This window comes from Mchenga conophoros, linkage group LG4 (assembly GCF_057382185.1).
Source record: "Mchenga conophoros isolate Kocher_MC1m ecotype Shallow Benthic linkage group LG4, M_conophoros_male_GT1.1, whole genome shotgun sequence".
NCBI classification, from domain to species: Eukaryota; Metazoa; Chordata; class Actinopteri; order Cichliformes; family Cichlidae; genus Mchenga; species Mchenga conophoros.
The window spans coordinates 34,039,003-34,058,356 of NC_140529.1; the positions used below are offsets into that span (position 1 = coordinate 34,039,003).

A 19,354-nucleotide genomic window follows, 5' to 3' on the forward strand; every position below is an offset into this window, starting at 1 on the left:
GCCTCACTGTGTGGTGCCATCAAAATAAAAAATTAACGTCAACCACGTTTATTGTTAAAAGTCAAGTTTGAGTTTTGCAACACATTGCTTTGCCCTCACTTTCAAATATACATGCAGACAAAACAAGCACCAATAAAACATTCATTTTTGACATGAGTTAATACCCAGAGTAAGTTCAAGCAAATACATACGTCTATGCTTTGATGGTTAAACTAACACGTTAATCTTAACCTCTGTGCAACAGAACAGTTGCCTGAAACATGAAATGTAGTTTACACTGTAACACAAGTAGAGCTAAGAAATGTGTTTACATGCTGTTAATTTAATTGACCCTCCGGGTAAACGCAAAACCTTCCATCTGGTGCAGAAGACTAACTGAGTCAGCTGTGAGGACTGCTGTGCGCCATTATGGCCTCACTGAGCATATGGGCCGCATCAAGCAGCCCTGTTCTCACACGAGGTAGAGTGTCCCCTCTGAATATTTAGTAGCAGCTTCAAACCAGTTTGTTTTGTGAGACTCTTTAGGCTACAAACACAGACTCTCTGACCTCAACACTAGCATGAGGAAGTGAGAGTCCTGTTTTGTTTTAGCTCCAGGGGGCTTGTAATGTAAGAGTACAATCTGTAAACAGGTGTAGGTGTGTGTGTGTGAGAGAGAGACAAATAGGCAATCAGTGCAGTGCAAGAGTTTGTGCATATCTAAAGAACAAAAGCGTGAGAGATGTCAAAAGAGGCAGGATGGCTGCTGGTTTGTAACCTGGGTCTGAGAACAGCCACTCCTTTTAGTATTATATACATAGGGGCCATAACAAAAACTAATCTTGTCCCATCTGCTCAGAGAGTTTCTCATATGAACATCTTCCCGCCAAATCCTCCACTGTCAGAAGTCCCAGTCATCTACTTCCAGGTGGCTGAGACCGGACTCCAGACTGGCAAGTCCAGAAGGTGAGTCCTGAGGCTGGGAGCTTTCAAAGCTGGTGATAGGCGACACGGGCCGCAACAGCTCAGGTAGGGCCTCTGAAGGTCGCCGTTTGATCTAAGAAAACAAAAAGATTTAGAGAACAAACTGAAACACGACCAATTCATATCTTATTTACCAAATTTAAATGTTCTAACTCTCCCACAATTGTCTAACACTTTAAATACTATATACTGATACATGTACACAAGTGAAAATGTTATAATTAATTCGATATCTTGCACACCTGTTTGAAGAAGGGATGGCCAACAAGACTGGTTGCAGATGGTCTGAAGAAATGCAATTGGGAAAACAGTTAGTGTCCCAGTCATAACACATTCCTAAAAGCAGTTGCAGTGCATTTATCGCATATATACTTTAAATATGCAGGGAGAGTTTCTCCAACCTTTTTTCTGGGTCTCGCTGTAGACACAGCTCAACAAAGGCGTGGAACTGTGGGGAGAACGTCCGGTTGTATGGGTGTCCTCCTGACGATGACGAGGGTTCACCGTTGGAGTTTCGGACTCCTCCCGGTCCTGGACCCTCACAGATCCCAGAGTCAGCACCAGAACGGGAAGGCTTCATGGACAGCTCCTCTGGTGGTATAGTTGTGGTATCCAGCAAGCATGGCACTGTCCCGTTTAGCTTCTCCAGTAGCATCTGTGGAAATGAGCTAGTATTAGTTTAACCCAATGACCTTCTTGCACACCTTAAGAGTTTGTGGTTTTAGTGTTCAGCTTTGCCCCTAATCTTCAGTTTAGATCAAAATGAAAATAACACCAATATTGTTGTTTACCATTAAATTACTTTCTACAGTCAAAATGTAACATAGGAGACTATTTAGGCCGTTGACACATCTCTGCTTACCTGTGTAGCTGGCATGTCTTTGAAGGGAACGTGTCCATTGGCTAGTTCACAGGCTGTGATCCCGAGGCTGTAGATGTCTGATCGAGAGTCATAGCCCTGGAGATTCTTCAAAAAAAAAAAAAAAATCAAATAGAAACTGTCAGTTTCATCTGTACCCCTCTTTTCATTTTCGTTGTGCATGTAGCATGAAAACTATAGTTCTGCAGCCTCTAACATTGACCGCAGAACAGCATTCACAGTGTTGAAAAATGTAGTACCTGTTGCAGCACTTCGGGACTAAGCCACGGCAGCACGTTAACGCTATACTGGGGGAAGTCGTGGACCACTTTGGCCCTTTGGCCATGTCGAATGAGGCTAAAGATGCTCCGCAGACCTGACATGCACACTTGTCCATCTGCAGAGATCAAAACGTGGCTGGCCTTCACACTCCTGCATAACCAAAACATTTAAGATAATCAATATCGTATCAGGTGTGAATGATTGTATTTTAATGACAGGGTAATATACATTAAACCACATGCTTGTCTTACCGGTGCACATATCCCATATGATGGATGTATTCAAGAGCTTTGAGCATGCCTAGCAAAATGTATGCTATAGTCAGCTCACTCATACCATCTGTAAAATGTGTGCAGATGAGATCTCTGGCTGACCCTGCAAGATTCAAAAACAGATGATCGTGATTAGAAAGCTCTCCGACATTAGTAGAGGCCGCTTCATGAATTGTTAACATAAATTTAGTTGCATAACGTATGAGAAACAGCAATAAGGTAAGAAATTGGATTTCTTACCATAAGCCATGAAAGGTGTGATGACCCATAATTCATTTTCAGCTATAAAGACGCTCTTGTATGGTAGAATACTGGGGTGGTGAAACAACTTTGACACATGTAGTTCACCCTGTGAGACAGAAAGGAAACTACATCTTATTATGTCAGAGCGAAAGATGGGGAGGAGAAGATTACATAAAATGCAATAGACTACGAGGCTGGCAAACAGATAAATTCTCAATAAAGCACTAAAATGAAATATGGGGAGGAGGGTGACATAAGAGTCAAGTCATGCACACTGAAGGCATTGAGCGATTCAAACCTGCAGGTAGGTAACCATGTCATTAGTACATGACTCCAAGTCAATCCGTCGGATGGCCACATGCTCCCCAGTGGGTCTATATCGAGCCAGGTTAACAGTCATTAAATTGTCCAAGCCCCGACCTACAAGACAATATTCAAATCACTGAGACAAAGTCATCCTCCAGTTCTGTTTGTTTGAATATTTATGTTGTTGTATGTTGTTAAATGCTAAACACACACAACTTAACAATACTTTTTATTTACAATCCAAATACTACCTTTAATAGTAAAAAAACCAAAACAACACATTTAGCTACACTTAAAACAATTCATTACATTCATCTTTAGTTTAAAAGGAAGGAAAAACCACCAGGACTCTAAACTACTGATATAGTAGCAGATCCAGCTCATGAGCTATCATAATTCACAGGAAGGTGACCACGGTGTGTGTACATTTGATTAAATTCTGATCAATACTGAAAAAAAGAGCAGTGATAAAAATTTTAAATGAACAGTTGATAGACTTATTGCTATAGAAAAAGCTTATTGTTCCTTTGACCACTTGTTTATATATAACTATTTTTAAGTTGAGTGTTCTTTACTCAAGCATCAATACATTTTGTTTAACAAATGTCCAGAAATAACAAGAACGACATTAATGAAGGTCACCCAAAGCTACTACCTTAACTATATGGAGGCCAGCTGTGCTTAAAAGGTGCATTAGGAGTCAGGAAAAACCCTAGGTGATCTAGTTTTATGAAGAAAAAAAAAAAACATCACAAGAAACTGTTCTTTAGCCAGTGCAGGCAAAACAAATCTGTTACTGCCAACAAAAACTGAATTAAGTTGAGGCATGTCTTTGATTTTACTTACCAATAACAGCAAGGAGCTCATAAGAGCTGCTGTCAGGAAGGAAACTGCCCATAGTGTCTCGACGAGGGAACGAGGTCAGACTCTCCTGACTGTCCTCATTGGCCTGGAGGAGAAAAGGAAACAGTGAACGAAGATCAGTTCTGGCATGAACCTCAGTGGTCATAGCACTGAACCAAAAGGGTTTGTGAGTGACAGCTGGAGACTTAGTCTTATGTGTGATAGCTGTTAGAAGATCACTAGAGAGGAGACTATGTTAGCATGACCCACAGCACTAGTGGAATTAGAGAAAATTAGCAACACAAACTGGGCAAACTATAAGTCTAATCATTAAAATAATGACCAGAGCTCCACTTAATCAGAATACCTCAATAATTCCTAAGGACATATACGCAATTTTAATTGCTCCAGAGAATTACAGTGCATCAGTTGTATATGGTTACTCCTCTGAACAACACAGTGTAAAAACATGGATGTAGCTTCCAGGCCAATTGTGAAGGGTCTTAATCCCTATCTCATAGGTGTCAAACTCTGGCCCGCGGGCCAAATTTGGCCCGCAGCCTAATTACATTTGGCCCACGAAGCCATACCAAAATACTATTAGAGATGGCCTACTGGTATTATACAGCTAATATATATATTGTTTAGTATTAAGCTTTGCTTGTTCCATATTCAGTTTTCCAGCAAAACTTATTTGAGTCCATAAGAAAAGATTCATTCTTATATCTGGAGGAAGATTTTTTTTCCAATAAATATTAATGTTAGCCCGCGACTTTGTTCCAGTTTTGAATTTTGGCCCACTGTGTATTTGAGTTTGACACCCCTGCCCTATCTGAAAGCCATGTGTGAACGCTCGTGTGCTAATAACTTGTCAATTACAAGTCACGAACCGATAAGCAAGCAGTTTCAAAGTCAGATCTGCCCCTCTCCATTACATCTGATTGCATTTTTTTGTTTGTTTGTTTGTTTGTTTTGCAACCAAGACGCTAATAGTGTAAATGCTCATTTCAAAGCCTCGGAACGAGACTTCATGGTAACTGTGCCATCTTTTAAACCATCTATGCTATGAACTAATTCTCCAATAACAAAAACAGAAGTTAAGCTTAAAACCTTTTACATAACATGTAGAGAACAGCTTATATTTTTGAAAGTGAGGACTCCTGAATTCCATCAGTTTACTTCTGTTAAAATGATGGAAATGGACAGACTGCAGTCAAGCTGTGGAGGCAAATGGCAGCAAGATATATGAATATTTGGACTGTCTCCATGGTGACCAGCAGTAAGAGACAGGCAAAATTAGAACAGCACCCTTCTTTGATCATAATTGACTCTTACAGGCTGGAGATGGCTTCAAGATCAAGATCAGGAACACACAACTCCGAAAATATCCTCACAGATAAAACTAAGAGTTGTTTCTTGTGTAAACCAAGCCACAAGAAATTATCTTTATGTAGTTTAAATTAAATACACATTAAAACTGGCATGACAGCAAAGTCAAACATGCTTTGGTAGCCATCGCTTAAGGGAGTGTCGGCAAATGTCATCTAATCACATGGGGTACACTAGACGCTGCCACTGTGATCAGATTTAGAAAGGGTTACCATGCATTGCAAAAGCTCAACACATGGAACTCCATCCATTAACAAACTGCAGGGACACACGGTCGCAGACATCAAAGTGTGACACTTTCAGCTCACCACCAACTCAACATAGGGGCCGTCACCTCACACAGGAAGTGTGAAAACATACAATATCTTTTTAATGTTACTCAAGACTTTTAGTACGGCTACAAAAACCCAACAAAATCCAAAACAGCAGCTGCCTGAAGGCCAACATGTAAACAGCAGCACACCAAAGGACTCAGACTATTTCAGATAAGCTGTAGGTATGCTTGTCTATAAACCACAAAACAGAAGCCCTTGTGAGTGAGGTGAAAAGGGCTTTCTATGCTACAAGCATGTACAGTGTGTGTCATGAACTGCAAAGTCATGCATATATAAATGTGCAAAGCCTTGAGGGGGTAGTGGATTCTGCTTATTCTGTGTGCGCACATACATATACATGCATGCACGCACATACACAAAAGGCACATGGGGTGATGCAGTGGCAGGAGTACCACACTTACTTTCCTGCGAGAGACTCCCTGAGCTTGCTCTGGGGTAGAAAAACCACATCAATGACATAAAAACATGTACACAAACAAAACAAGAGAAGGATCTGTGTTTAGAGAAGCTTTTGAACTGGTTAACACAGCCTCTGGAAGTAAGGGTTTGCTGCATGACCCAAAATTTGATAAATGAGCTTTGCTGGTTTCACATGATTTGTCTAATTCAGCATCTTTGTCCTTGGTGACCACCCACACAGAATTATCTGTTTTAAAGGCTTCATTCGTTCTTAAAAAACACAAATTTAAAAAATAAAACAAAACAATCTCACTAAACCCATCAGGCTCTTCCCAGATGTTATTTTAACCATCATGAACACAGCCAAAACAGAAATTAAATACTTGATCCAAATGCAGCTCTGAGCAATGATCTGCATGCATTGAAATGAAAATGAGACAAATACTGTACAACTTCTTATTAAAAACAAACACTTGACAAAAATAACAAGAATATCACAATTATAATACTAATTATTGAAGAGTCTGACAGCCCAAAGATGAGCTTTGCATTCACAGGATTTTCAGAAAACTTGACCTCTGACCTTAAGGTCTAGGTCACACAGATATGAACTTCTTCAAGATTTTTTGGTAGCTATACATATGGTGTCAATTTGAAAATTGTACGTCGCTTTGTTCTTCAGTTATTGCATTTACAAAATGTGTCGACATCACCCACCTGGCAGGGTGACAACAATACCCCATCAGCCCTTTATGGCTGAGGGGTAAAAACTATATAGAATATCAGAAACAAGAGTTAGCAAATCATTACAACTCTAAACACATTAGCAAAGCAACTCTGTTGCCAATATCAAGATTTTTTTTTTTTTTTTTTTTTAAGTTGCATAAATGTTCCTTGTATGCACGTGGAACTATTCCAAATCTAACCTTAAATAAGCTGCTCAGAGTTAAATGACTTGTCAGCTGGGAAGAAGTAAGACAAAGTGAGAGACACAGACATCCCTTGCTAAGGCTGTGTAATGAGTTTAACACTAGACTCCTTGGAGCCCAATTAACTGAGACGCCATACTATGTAGGCTTTACAACAATATGGATGTTTCTTCAGTAACCAATTACATTAAATTATGTATGTGACATTGTAGTGCTGTGAACCCTGCAAAACCTGGAGCACCCTCATTGCAACAGTCCCTCTACACCTCACTAAAGAGTTTCTTGTAGCCTTAAGGTGCAGTCATTAATGAATTAATGCATGAACTGCAGTCACTGAAGGTGGGGACTAAGAAATAGCTGCAGATTGTCCATTTACCTTAACTCTATGTCTCAGACCTCAGATCAGTTTTTATCAATGCTTGCATACTTTTCTGTCAGCTGAGCACTGCAAAACAATTACACCAAACTAATGGCTGTGGACCTTTTGCACAGTTCAGTCACATGCATGCCTTTCTTGTTTTTTCCTTGTTGTTTTTTTGCTTTATTTCCACCCTGTTTTCACACTCAGAGTTGCACCAATGCTGAAACCTCGTGAATTTTTTTATTTTTTCCCCCAGATCAGGAATCTAAGGGAACCAAAATAATCAAGACAAAAGCATTTTAATTCCCATCCTTGTTTTAATACTATTGTACCCTCTTCCTATTTAAATAAATAAATCTCCCTCTCACCCCCGAGGCATGGTATGTGCTCCTCAAACTCGGGTCCTCTACTAGAGGCGTGGGACTCTGAGAGTTCTGCCTCTTAGACATTCCTAGGACTGCACTATTTTTTTTTCTTTTAGGTATGTTTTATCTTTGTTTGTAACCACATGTTTAAATGATCTGCATTGTTTCACATATGTATCTACTGTGTATCCCATTTTTAATGACCATTTATGTTAATGGTGTACAGTACATGTGGTCAGCTGCAACTTAATTCATTAAAAGGATAAAGTCGCATTTAATTACTTGTGAAATAAAATATTTAATAGTCAAAAATAAGAACTTTTAATACCAAATACAACTTCAGAAGAAGCGTGGCAAGCCCACATGACATCAGTTGTGAGTGCCATCCTGTGATAATGTTCCCTTGTAAAATGAAACAATAAGTTAAGAACGCTGCTGACAGATGATTAGGGGATGGAAAGCTTTCATAATTGTGAAATTCACAGCAAAGTAAATACTCAACTGGAGCAAAGCTTCAGTGAAAACTGAAAGTTGTTTTCTGTTGGTGCTGTTGAATGGTCAGTGGTTTGTGAAAGGTGAACCCTATGGTTAAAAATAAATTTGGCTTTGAGTCTCACCTCCAAACAACTCCAAATCCCGCAGGCTCTCCACACTCAATTTCTCAGATACCCAACGCTGACATACACAGAGAGTTAATGGAAAAAAGGAGAGAAATGCAAGCAAGAATAAGGAAAGGTTACACATAAATATAGGCACATTTAATGTTGCTGAATAAAGTTGGTTAATTTAGTAAGGTGCAGCTGTAGAAGTTTCTTTAATATTGTGCAAGAGAAAGTTGTGCAAAGCTCTGTTTCAAACACATTTAGCAATTGTGTCCAGTCTTGTATATCTATAAGCAGTGCTGGATCGAAAGGCAAAGTGTTTCTTTGATGTGTTAACTTTAGAAACATGAATACACTAATGATGAATCCCTTAAAGGGATTAATCCTTCTCTTGGTACAGTGGCAATCTTCAGTGGGCATAATGAATAAAAGCATACAATTAGACATAAGGCATGGTCTGGCTTAAGAATCAATCCTCATGATACCAGCCCTGCAAGACAATACAAGAATTTAGAAGAATTTGACCAAATACTTACAAGAAAAGACATCGATCCTCTCAAGTGTGTTACATTTGATGCCGAAAACAGATAAAGGGAATAACTGTGGAAACAAGAAAGAAAGAAAAAAAATGTATGTAGCGGTCTAGCCTCACTCAGCTGTAGTAGTGGTTAATTAAATTTAATATAATCAATACATATTACAATTATTTCACAGAATAAATGTGAAATTTAACACAAGTTGTAGACAATAACATGTCTAATGCTTTGGTACGTCGCCAAACAAGCAAAACCAGTCTTTCCTCGTTTTCATTTCGCTTACAAGTTATCGCAGTTCATTAAAGCGCTTACTAAACCTTGTATAGAAAAATAAAACAACCAGCTAAATGACCTGTAGAAGTAACTATTGGTTTGACGCATGACATCTCTTTTCTTGTCATTTTAAGCTTAGAAGCGGTCGGAGTTTACGTTTCAGTATTGATGATGGCTACGCAAACAGATTTGCTGAGCGACTGTCAGCAACAACAAAAAAGGAGAAGAAGGAGAAGCGTGAATAAAGCGAAAGAAAATAAAGAAATCATTCACTAGTACCACAATAATATTATTGTTATTATTGGGGGGGTACTCGCTAATGTTGCTATGATGGAGGACACAGGGTGGCATAGTTAGCTAAAACGGCGACATCAACCTGTTTTAGTCAGAAACGCCATTATTTTAACACCTCGATAACTCACCCGTATAATGCTCGGAGCAGAAATGCCTTGTTGATGTGATACCGTCTTAGACTAACTTATTTGGCGCACCATCCTCTCCGGCAGGATGTTTTTGATAGCTCTCTACTAAGCTTTATGGGTTGCGCGCCGTGTCGCCAGCGAATGACGAAATGCGCAAAAAGAAACCTCGAGCACACGGTTGACGCAAGCACCGTGGGGGACTAGTGAAAACAGAGGCGCTTTTATTGGAAAAAGAAACAGGTAAATAAATACTCCCTACCGTTTAGCACTACAAAGGATCGATGCTTTCGGCTAATGAAAAAAAATGAAGCTCTGTGCTGCGCTTGGGTGTGAAAGGGCCTCGTTCACGGCAAAGTTTCGATCCTAACGTCGCACACCTCCTCGGCCTTACTGCGGCCTTGAGCTAACGCTAACATTTGGTGCAGATAAATCATGTCCAAGTGCTGTTATTGTCCAACTGCTACGACGCAAACAACCTCTCGAAGCTAGCAGAGCAATCAAAATGTATTGTGTTTACGTTTATCTTCGTATTTAGCGTATGCGGTAAGCTTTAGGAACCGTAACGTCGATGCTTTGCTGTTGCTTGTTAACAAATATGCATACCGCCAATAGACAGCAGTTTCTGTAGTACCGTTATAGATATCAATAAAGGCGTTTCATGAATTTTGTGTATTTATCATAGTAGTCGTATTGACGTGAATAGTCGTAGATGCTCGTCTGCGCATGTGTTGTTCAGCTAAAGTTGCTTTCCGCAGTAGGGGATGTAATGTACTTACAATCCGTATTATTTGTTAGTAAACTCGTCATTATCCACCGAAATGCCCTTGTTAGAAGTGGACGCTATTGACCATGTGACCGACTAAAGAGAGAGGTGTCCATAATGCTGAGTCAGATTGTGCTGAGGGCACCTTTAATAAAGAGCCACGAAGTATAGAAAAGGTCAGATGGAGCTGCACTTTGTCTTTCTGAATCAAGAAAAAGTGTATGATAGGATTCTAAGAGAGGAACTGTGTTATTGCATGAGGCAGTGGGGACTGGGAGAGAAGCATGTAAGCGTGGTGCAGGACATGTGTGAGGACAGACAGTGGTGAGGTATGAAGTAGGTGTGACAGATGGGTTCACTGTGGGGGTAGGATTACATCAAGGATCGGCTCTGAGCCCCTTATTGTTTGCAGTGGAGGTGGACACATTGAAAGATGAGGTCAGGTTGGAGTCTTCGTGGATTATGATGTTCGTAGATGACGTTGTGATTTGTAGTGAGAATAGTGAGCTGGAGGAAGCGAACTGGTGAGATTTATGGTCTGGAGAGAATAGGAATGGAGGGCAGTATAACCAAGACAGATTACATGTGCACAAATTAGAGGGAGACAGGTGTAACAGTGAAAGGTAGTCAAGGTGGATGAGTTTAAATACCTGGGGTCAACCATCCAAAGCAACGGACAGTGGAGACAGGGTGGAGACAGGAGCCTGAGCTGAGTTGAACATGATCAGGTTTTAGTTGGGATGGACAAAATTAGAAGTGAGTACATCAGACGAACAGCTCAGGCCAGCAACACTAAAGAGGCAAGTTTGAGATGGTTTTTAAAAACTGAGCTGCCTGTAAGGAGGAAGAGAGGAGGATCACAGAGGTTGGTGGATGTAGTGAAGCAGGGTTGGTGTGACAAAGGAGAAAGAAGAACTGAAAGAAGAACTATTTTTTAACTTTAAATTGGGAAGTGTAACAGGGCTGGTTTAAGATTTTAGAGACTTCTCTAAGAGCTCTTTTTTTAAATTCTTTTCAGAACAGCCATGAACTGGAACAAAGGTGGTCCTGGTGTGAAGCGAGGTTTTGGCTTTGGGGGGTTTTCACTCGCAGGAAAAAAAGAAGAGCCTCGCCTTCCTCATCAATCACACACATCATTTGGAGGCCCAGGATCTGGAAGTGGTGGATATGGGAAGAACCAGCAGCTCCCATCATTCTACAAAATAGGGACCAAAAGAGCTAATTTTGATGAGGAAAATGCGTGAGTATTACATATCTCACATATGTACAGTAATAGAAATATTAATTTCAGCCCTTGATAGCAGCACATACTGGGATTGTGAGTAAATGTATAAGCTGCATATGTCCTCTTTTCAATTAGATATTTTGAAGATGATGAAGAGGAGTCCAGCAGTAACATGGATCTGCCTTACATCCCAGCTGAAAACTCACCCACACGGCAACAGATGCAGTCAGGTGGTGGCTCAGACAGCGAAGATGACCCTTTGGATGCTTTCATGGCCGAAGTTGAGGTGAGTAGATTTTACAGATAAGCAGAGAAACACACTAAACTAAATTCTGCCTTTAACAGATTTATTTTATTTTTATTTTTCAGAACCAAGCAGCTAAAGACATGAAGAAACTAGAGGAAAAGGAGAAGGAGAAAAAGTCAGCCAAGTAAGACTCTATATTTGCTTGTTTTTATGCTTAATTTAGGTGTTAGGCATTAAATAAAATAATTTCAACAGGAAAAAAGAAATTGCCCACAATTGGATCAAAATTTCATTTAATTTTAAATGTGGCTTAAGTTGCCAAAAGCTGTTAAACTTTACTCAAACCTTATCATTTAAATTTCTCCAAGAAAAAAATGTAAATAAAAATAAAAATCCAACAGTACCTTTGCTAAATAAAAAAAAAAGAAAGATATTGTGAGGTAAGCAGATTGATCGTACTCATAGTGGGATGTGGGCTGTCTTTGGTGTACGAACGAGCCGCAGGGAAGTTTTTTTTTCTCCGCTTGTCATTTCAGGGGTATTCGTGATGACATTGAAGAAGAAGATGAGCAAGTGAGTGAGCCCTCCAAAGTTTTTAATCCTCTACTTTGCTGGTCAGAGAGGTCTACCCTCTCTAATGTTATAAAGCCTCATGACTTCCCTTTTTTTTGACCAGGTTGCATATAGGATCAATATTTTTAAATGCATTTCATTCTTGTTTTTAAATTGTTGAGTATTCTTTAACCCGTATGTTAAGCTTGTGCTATAAAGCTGAAAGTCTCATTTGTCACTTCATCCTGGAGGCTGTAGTAAGGCTGTACTAGCTCACTTTTTCACCTGAAATGATTTAATCTCTGCAGGAAGCTTACTTCCGCTACATGGCAGAGAATCCCACCGCTGGGCTGACACAGGAAGAGGAGGAGGAAAACATTGATTATGACAGTGATGGGAATCCAATTCCCTCTACAACCAAGAAAATTATCATGCCACTCCCTCCTATTGACCACTCAGAGGTAAAGTTCATAATTCTCACTGAAAACACACAATTGTTTGGGGGGGTTGTTGTTGTTTTTGTATTTCTCACATATGATAACTATTTGATTGTACATTTTGCTGCCTTTTTTGCAATTTTTCATAGATTGATTATCCACCCTTTGAGAAAAACTTTTACGAAGAGCATGAGGAACTCAGCAGCTTGACTGGAACTCAGGTGCTGGAGTTGAGGCATAAACTGAACTTACGAGTAAGTCATTTTTTGTACCTGAGAAGGGATAGGGATGTAGTTTAAGCTTTCTTTTCTAGTCTTATTTTCTTTATCACCGATATTACTAGCAACATGGATCGCAAAATAAAGATTAAGTTATTTGTTGCTCATTGTTTTGTTCTTTCTCAGGTATCTGGTGCTGCCCCTCCAAAACCTTGTACCAGCTTTGCCCACTTTAATTTCGATGAGCAACTAATGCACCAAATTCGGAAGTCTGAATATACTCAGCCCACACCAATTCAGTGTCAGGTATGTTGTAATTTAATGTTTTGATATTCACATGGGTGAAAATTTAATAAGTTGTTATTAATGGGGAATAAATTTTGATTTTAGGGTGTCCCCATTGCGCTGTCAGGACGTGATATGATAGGTATTGCAAAAACGGGCAGCGGCAAAACTGCAGCTTTTATCTGGCCAATGCTGGTTCATATCATGGACCAAAAGGAACTGGAGCCTGGGGAAGGACCCATCGCAGTCATCGTGTGCCCTACCAGAGAGCTTTGTCAGCAGGTAAGAGAAGGTTGGAGTATAAAGGGTATATTTGAAATTACAATGTTAAAAGCGTTGGCTCAGTATGGTGTGTAACTGTTAATATTTACTAGATCCATGCAGAATGTAAGCGCTTTGGGAAAGCCTACTCATTGCGTTCAGTGGCTGTATATGGAGGAGGCAGCATGTGGGAGCAAGCCAAGGCTTTGCAGGACGGTGCAGAGATTGTTGTGTGCACTCCAGTAAGAACCTTTTTTCATTTCTCCTGGTTAAAGATGAAGCATTTGCTGCACTGTTGCAAAATAAGCATTAAGTTCACTGCACGTGTGTGTTTGCACAGGGTCGTCTGATAGACCACGTTAAAAAGAAGGCCACGTCTCTGCAGAGAGTAACATACCTGGTGTTTGATGAGGCTGATCGAATGTTTGATATGGGCTTTGGTGGGTTATCATGGTCACTGCTCTAGGAAAGATGTTGTGCTTTTATTCTTTCTAATTTACAGTATGTTGAAATCATTTTTTGTTTTCTTTCTTTTTGCTTTAGAATATCAGGTTAGATCCATTGCCAGCCACGTTCGCCCAGACAGACAGAGTAAGTGATATGATTCTTTTTTTTTTTTTTAATGCAAATACTGGAACTACTGAGAATTTATATATTAATATTGATTCATTAATTTCTTCTCAGCTCTTCTGTTTAGTGCTACATTTCGGAAGAAGATAGAGCGGCTTGCTAGAGACATTTTGGTTGATCCCATTCGTGTCGTGCAGGGAGACATTGGAGAGGTAAATATAGCTTTTAATGTTAATGCTTCTTAAATGTTCACAGGGTGGTGAAGTACATAGAATTCAACTTTTCCTAACTTTAGATTTTTAAAACGTAGTTTCATGTCTACTCAAAAGTTTTGTAAGACATTTTTGTCTTTGAAGCTCTGTATTAAAAAGTACATAACATGTTTCTTTTAGGCTTTCATTAAAATGCAAACAAAAAAATGCCCTGACACTGCTTTTATTTTAATCCTCTCTAAAAAGGCCAATGAGGATGTGACTCAGGTAGTGGAGATGCTGGTCAGTGGGTCTGATAAATGGGGCTGGCTGACTCGCCGGCTGGTCGAATTCACCTCCACAGGATCGGTCCTCATTTTTGTCACCAAGAAGGCCAACTGTGAGGAGCTAGCTACTAACCTGACTCAAGAGGGCTACAGCCTGGGCCTCCTGCATGGTGATATGGACCAGAGCGAGAGGAACAAGGTCATCAGTGATTTCAAGAAGAAGAACTTGCCCGTTCTGGTGGCCACTGATGTAGCTGGTGTGTACACGATGTAGTTCTGATTGACACTAAGGTTTCCTTGTTCCCTTTTCTTTACGTTTTCATCACTTTCTGTAGCAACTTAATTTTCTTCAAGCTGAGAAACACATTTCCTTGCTCCCTTTTTTCCTCTTACTAGCTCGTGGTCTGGACATCCCATCAATTCGTACGGTGGTGAACTACGACGTTGCACGAGACATCGACACACACACCCACAGGATCGGTAGAACGGGTCGTGCTGGAGAGAAAGGTGTGGCCTACACTCTCCTCACTAATAAAGACACATCATTTGCTGGGGACCTGGTGCGGAATCTGGAGGGAGCTAATCAGGCTGTTTCCAAAGAACTGATGGACTTGGCCATGCAGGTTAGATAAATCACTGATTCACAAATAATATTTATCTGGACTAAATGCATCACTTTATTAATTGATTTTTTTTTTATAAACTTTGCTCAATTTGCATTGTTTTGGGTTTTTTTTCCCCAGAATCCCTGGTTCAGGAAGTCACGATTCAAGGGTGGCAAAGGAAAGAAACTGAATATTGGTGGAGGTGGTCTTGGTTACAGAGAGAGACCCGGCCTTGGGGCTGAAAGTTCTGTAAGTTAAAACCTAATGATTGTAATCATTAATGCACACTGTAAATTAATTAGCAAAATGCCCATAATAACAGATAATGACTTATAACTGTTTTCTTTACAGGATCGTAGCAGCACTAGTAGCTTGTTGTCTTCCACTAGTAGCTATGAAGGCTACAGCAAACCAACTACTGGGGCAATGGGAGATCGCATGTCTGCAATGAAACAAGCCTTCCAGGTACTCACTAATTCAATTTTTCTGCCATTCTCCTTTATGGTCTATAATTATTCCTACCTAGAGAGATTTCAAATGCACGTTTACGACATAGTATTAGGGCCACATTAAGAAAAAAAATATTATTGATCATTTTGAGAATAAAATAAAAGTTGAAAATCGAATTAGAGAAAAAAATTCAAAATGTGGAGATTACATTTGTTGTTTCGAGACAAATTCCCACGGCTGCTGTATCCTCAGAGTTACTGAAATCGTACTTCAGACTCAGCTTAAGTGACAAGGAAAGAAATGATTTCTCTTTTAGCGCATAAACACAGTGTGGTGATAAGAACGACGGTGAAAAGAAGATTCAGAAGCTGCATTTGGTCAAACAGAAAAACCACACAAACTTGGAAGAGTGCATTTGTACAAAATGGAAGGGCTGGTAATGGACAGAGGCAAGATTATCGATGGTTCCACCCTCGTTCAATAAAGAGGATGTATGTTATATCTACACAAGGCATTTTGTAGAGGGTATAGCAGCCGTGACAGTTTGCCTTAAACCGACAGCAGTAATCTGCACGATTCAACTTTTAACTCAAATTAGTATTTCGACTTTTTTCTCAAAATGATCAATAATATTTGTTTTTCCTCAGTGTGGCCCTAATACTCCTTTGTTAGACTTACCTCCATGTATTATGTATAAAGATTTCTGTAACTCCTCAGTGCTTAATGCAGTATTTTTTGTTTAGCCGCTTAAATCAAAGCTGAAAAGCAGTTCAGTTGCATCTTGATGAGTTCATCTTAAACTTACTGTGTACGCTTACTTTGGACATTCTTTGTAAGAAAGGAATAAATGCCTTAGGTTTAAGATAGTTAGTCATTCATAATGTCTCTTTTTCCTCTAGGCTCAATATAAGAGCCACTTTGTAGCTGCATCCAGCGGCCCCCCAAAGCTCAGTGCCAAGTCTAGTGGCTCCTCAGGATGGACCAGTGCCGGCAGCCTGAGCTCTGTGCCAACAGAATCTGCCAATGGCTCAGAACGGTCTCACAGTGCTACCTTGTCCATGGTGGGTTTCACCAGTGCTGGCTCCCTGAGCTCAGTGGCCCCCACCAGTCAAACCAGTTCACTCCAGAGCTACACTCCACCTGCACCTCCGTCACAGAGAGAGAGCTCACGTGATAGACACGGGGACGACCGGGGGCGTCACGGTGACAGTCAACACCGCCATAGCGACAGGAACGATCGATACAGTAGCGAGGATCGCTACGGAGACCGGGATCGTCACGGGGATAGAGATAGAGATCGTGACCGCCACGGCGACCGTGATCGCCACAGCAGCAGCCGCCACAGTGACAGTCGTAACGGAGATGGAAGCAAGAGGGACAGAGATGATCGGAGGAGTGATAGGGATGGGGGAGACAGGGGGAATGGAGATGGGAGGGACAGAGGAAGCGATAGCTTTGCCGTCCCTGAACCACCTAAACGTAGAAAGAGCAGATGGGACAACTAAAGAGAACATAAACACATTAATCGATCTTTATGTGCACCCAACTGCTCCATAACAAGCTTGTCTGTATAGGCAGATAGCAGAGCATATCAGAGGCTGACACAAGCACAGAACCGTAGGGGATATTTTATAGATTTCGATTAGATAGGAAGTGTACCAAACCTCCTATCAGGCTGGTTAGGACATCATGGTTTGGAGTTTAACAGTTTGGTCAGATCAGCATAAGCGGCTCCGAGACAGCTACTGTACATATACCATCTAAGACTGTTGTTATTGTAAGTCAAGTCAAGCAATACAGCTGTAATAAATCCTCCTGTCCATTAAAAACAATCAAATTAGGATGTGTTATCGTTGTTTGTCTCACTGGCCTCATGCTTTTGGCTTGCAAACTTGATGCTTTATTTTCTCCAGTGGTTTTTTGCCAAGTGTGTTTGTATTTTTGCATTTTGTTAATCTACAAAGCAAACTGTTTGATTTCTGAAGGCGCACTGTGATGATTCACAGTCACTCGAGTACATGTCAAAACAAATATGTATAGTTCTTTTTGTGTCTTGTATTCAAGTTTTAGTGAAGTGCCTCTCTTTGGCATTTAGTCTGTATTCCAAAATGTTTTCAAGAAAATGCATTTGTTTGAGAGGAATATCAAGTGTATATTGACATGGAAAATGAGAGGTTTTTGATTAAAAGGACTCCTTTGGCACATGCTTTTATATATTCATTTTTGGCTTTCATTACATAGTGATAGGGTCAGAAAGTTGGGATTGAGATGGGATGACATGATGCAAAGGGACTGGAGTGAAACCCAGCCTGCCACATTAAGAACTAAGCTCTTGTTGTATGGGCTGTTGCTTTAGCATCATGTGACATAAAAGGAGTTTTTACTCTTGATGTTAAAATCCAAAAAGGTGACATGAAAGATGGGAGTTGTATATTTCTCTAAAGTGGTTTAAATTCATTTAATTTAAACTTAAACAGTTCCTGGCAGCAAACAACCACAAAAAAGTGGTTTTGTCATTTCTCACTGTGGCCACTGGGGGGCATAAATGGTTGTGATACGCATCATTCCACATAATCGTAGCGGTGTCAAACATATTTTTGCAGGCAGCTCAGATATTTGCGTATAATCCCTGTGCAAATTTTATTCACATAAACTACAAAGCAAAAAGTAAATAACTAGCATGTCACAATTTTACTCCCCCTTTTCAAAAAAGTTTAACCAATTTTCTCTTCCATATTTGGCATTCACTTCACATAACGATTGGTTTAACTGCTTCAGTGTGTTGCACACTGCTCAACACTATGACCTGTATTTTCAAATTAATTCTACCATGGCTACCTATTTTACTAACATTTACTGGCTTCTAGTCTGGAGCTTTTGATCAAAATGAAGTGTAATTTCCTGTGTGTAAGAGCTTCAAAGAAGGCAACTGGACATATTTAACTTCTTTGAAGATGTTTCACCTTTCATCCAAGATGCGTCTAAAAGATGAAGAGTTCCAGGTATTTAAACCCTAGTGGGAGTTGTTTCTTAAGTGGGGGTGATTTATTTTATTTATTTATTTTTTTAAGTCGATGATGCAATGTCCTCGAATAACTTAAAGACGTCCAATCACTGTCTAAACTTTCAAGCTCTTAAGACTACCGTGACCGGGATCACCAAGAACCTACACAGATCTAAGACTATCTACTTTTGATGGAGCATTTCTACATTATTATGAGGATATATATGGATATAAATACATTAGTCTTCTTACATTATGTACTTTATTTTGGTAACTTGTAATCTCCTGGTTTAAGAATTGATTGAATCGGGAAACAAATATAATGAATAAGGTGAAAAGCTGATAGTTGATAAAGCAAATAAATATGTGTGCTGATAATATATCACACATTATCACACGATTAGATTTTTGTGTTATGATGAACAGCCTAAGATGTCTAAAGAAACAAAGGTGCACTTTCACCATAACATCTCAGTTTGTCCACATTGAGTGATTTTACTGTTATCACTTCCATATTACTCACATTCATATATATATATATATCTTTTTTTTTACTCATACTAACAACTCGAAGTGTTTACCATACATTCACGAAACACTTTATTTTATGCACTTCAAGGACTTTACCTATCTCTTACCCATAGCCAATTCAGAATTCACAGATAATCTAATATGCATGTATTTTGACTGTGGAAGGAAGTCTAAGTACCCAGGGGAAAAGATGCAAACTCCACACAGGAAGGCTATAGCTCGGGTTCAAACAGTGCAGCTTTTAAAGGCACAAAACCTGCACAACACGCATTTTTGTAACAGATGAACACAGTACAATAGTATTTTGCACCTTTATGATCAGAACTACATGTATTTAAGTAAGTAGTAA

General features: G+C 39.8%; 2 protein-coding genes across 7 annotated transcripts; one reads left to right on the forward strand and one right to left on the reverse strand.

Annotated features, from left to right (window-relative positions):
* Positions 1–14: 14 nt before the first annotated feature.
* strada (STE20 related adaptor alpha) lies at positions 15–9,876 on the reverse strand. Of its 4 annotated transcripts, none has more exons than XM_085271970.1 (13): positions 9,639–9,876; positions 8,685–8,748; positions 8,164–8,221; positions 5,894–5,922; positions 3,772–3,874; positions 2,918–3,039; positions 2,617–2,725; positions 2,356–2,479; positions 2,083–2,254; positions 1,826–1,930; positions 1,365–1,618; positions 1,206–1,248; positions 15–1,036 (listed from the first exon to the last, which is right to left on the reverse strand). In XM_085271970.1, the coding sequence occupies exons 2-13, from the start codon at positions 8,694–8,696 to the stop codon at positions 881–883; spliced, it is 1,287 nt and encodes a 428-aa protein (XP_085128096.1). In that variant the 5' UTR covers positions 8,697–8,748; positions 9,639–9,876; the 3' UTR covers positions 15–880. The 4 variants fall into 4 exon arrangements, with proteins under 4 accessions (XP_085128096.1, XP_085128095.1, XP_085128098.1 ...); XM_085271969.1 differs by lacking the exon at positions 9,639–9,876 and adding an exon at positions 9,380–9,540; XM_085271972.1 differs by lacking the exons at positions 5,894–5,922; positions 9,639–9,876 and adding an exon at positions 9,380–9,397.
* Positions 9,493–17,672, forward strand: ddx42 (DEAD (Asp-Glu-Ala-Asp) box helicase 42). Of its 3 annotated transcripts, none has more exons than XM_085271962.1 (18): positions 9,493–9,619; positions 11,161–11,382; positions 11,503–11,653; positions 11,737–11,798; positions 12,151–12,187; positions 12,475–12,627; positions 12,753–12,857; positions 13,008–13,127; positions 13,212–13,388; positions 13,481–13,609; positions 13,708–13,807; positions 13,911–13,958; positions 14,052–14,149; positions 14,396–14,672; positions 14,812–15,038; positions 15,159–15,269; positions 15,372–15,485; positions 16,370–17,672. In XM_085271962.1, the coding sequence occupies exons 2-18, from the start codon at positions 11,168–11,170 to the stop codon at positions 16,973–16,975; spliced, it is 2,730 nt and encodes a 909-aa protein (XP_085128088.1). In that variant the 5' UTR covers positions 9,493–9,619; positions 11,161–11,167; the 3' UTR covers positions 16,976–17,672. The 3 variants fall into 3 exon arrangements, with proteins under 3 accessions (XP_085128088.1, XP_085128089.1, XP_085128090.1); XM_085271963.1 differs by having other exon boundaries at positions 9,509–9,619; positions 11,166–11,382; XM_085271964.1 differs by lacking the exons at positions 9,493–9,619; positions 11,161–11,382; positions 12,151–12,187 and having other exon boundaries at positions 11,605–11,653.
* Positions 17,673–19,354: the final 1,682 nt, after the last annotated feature.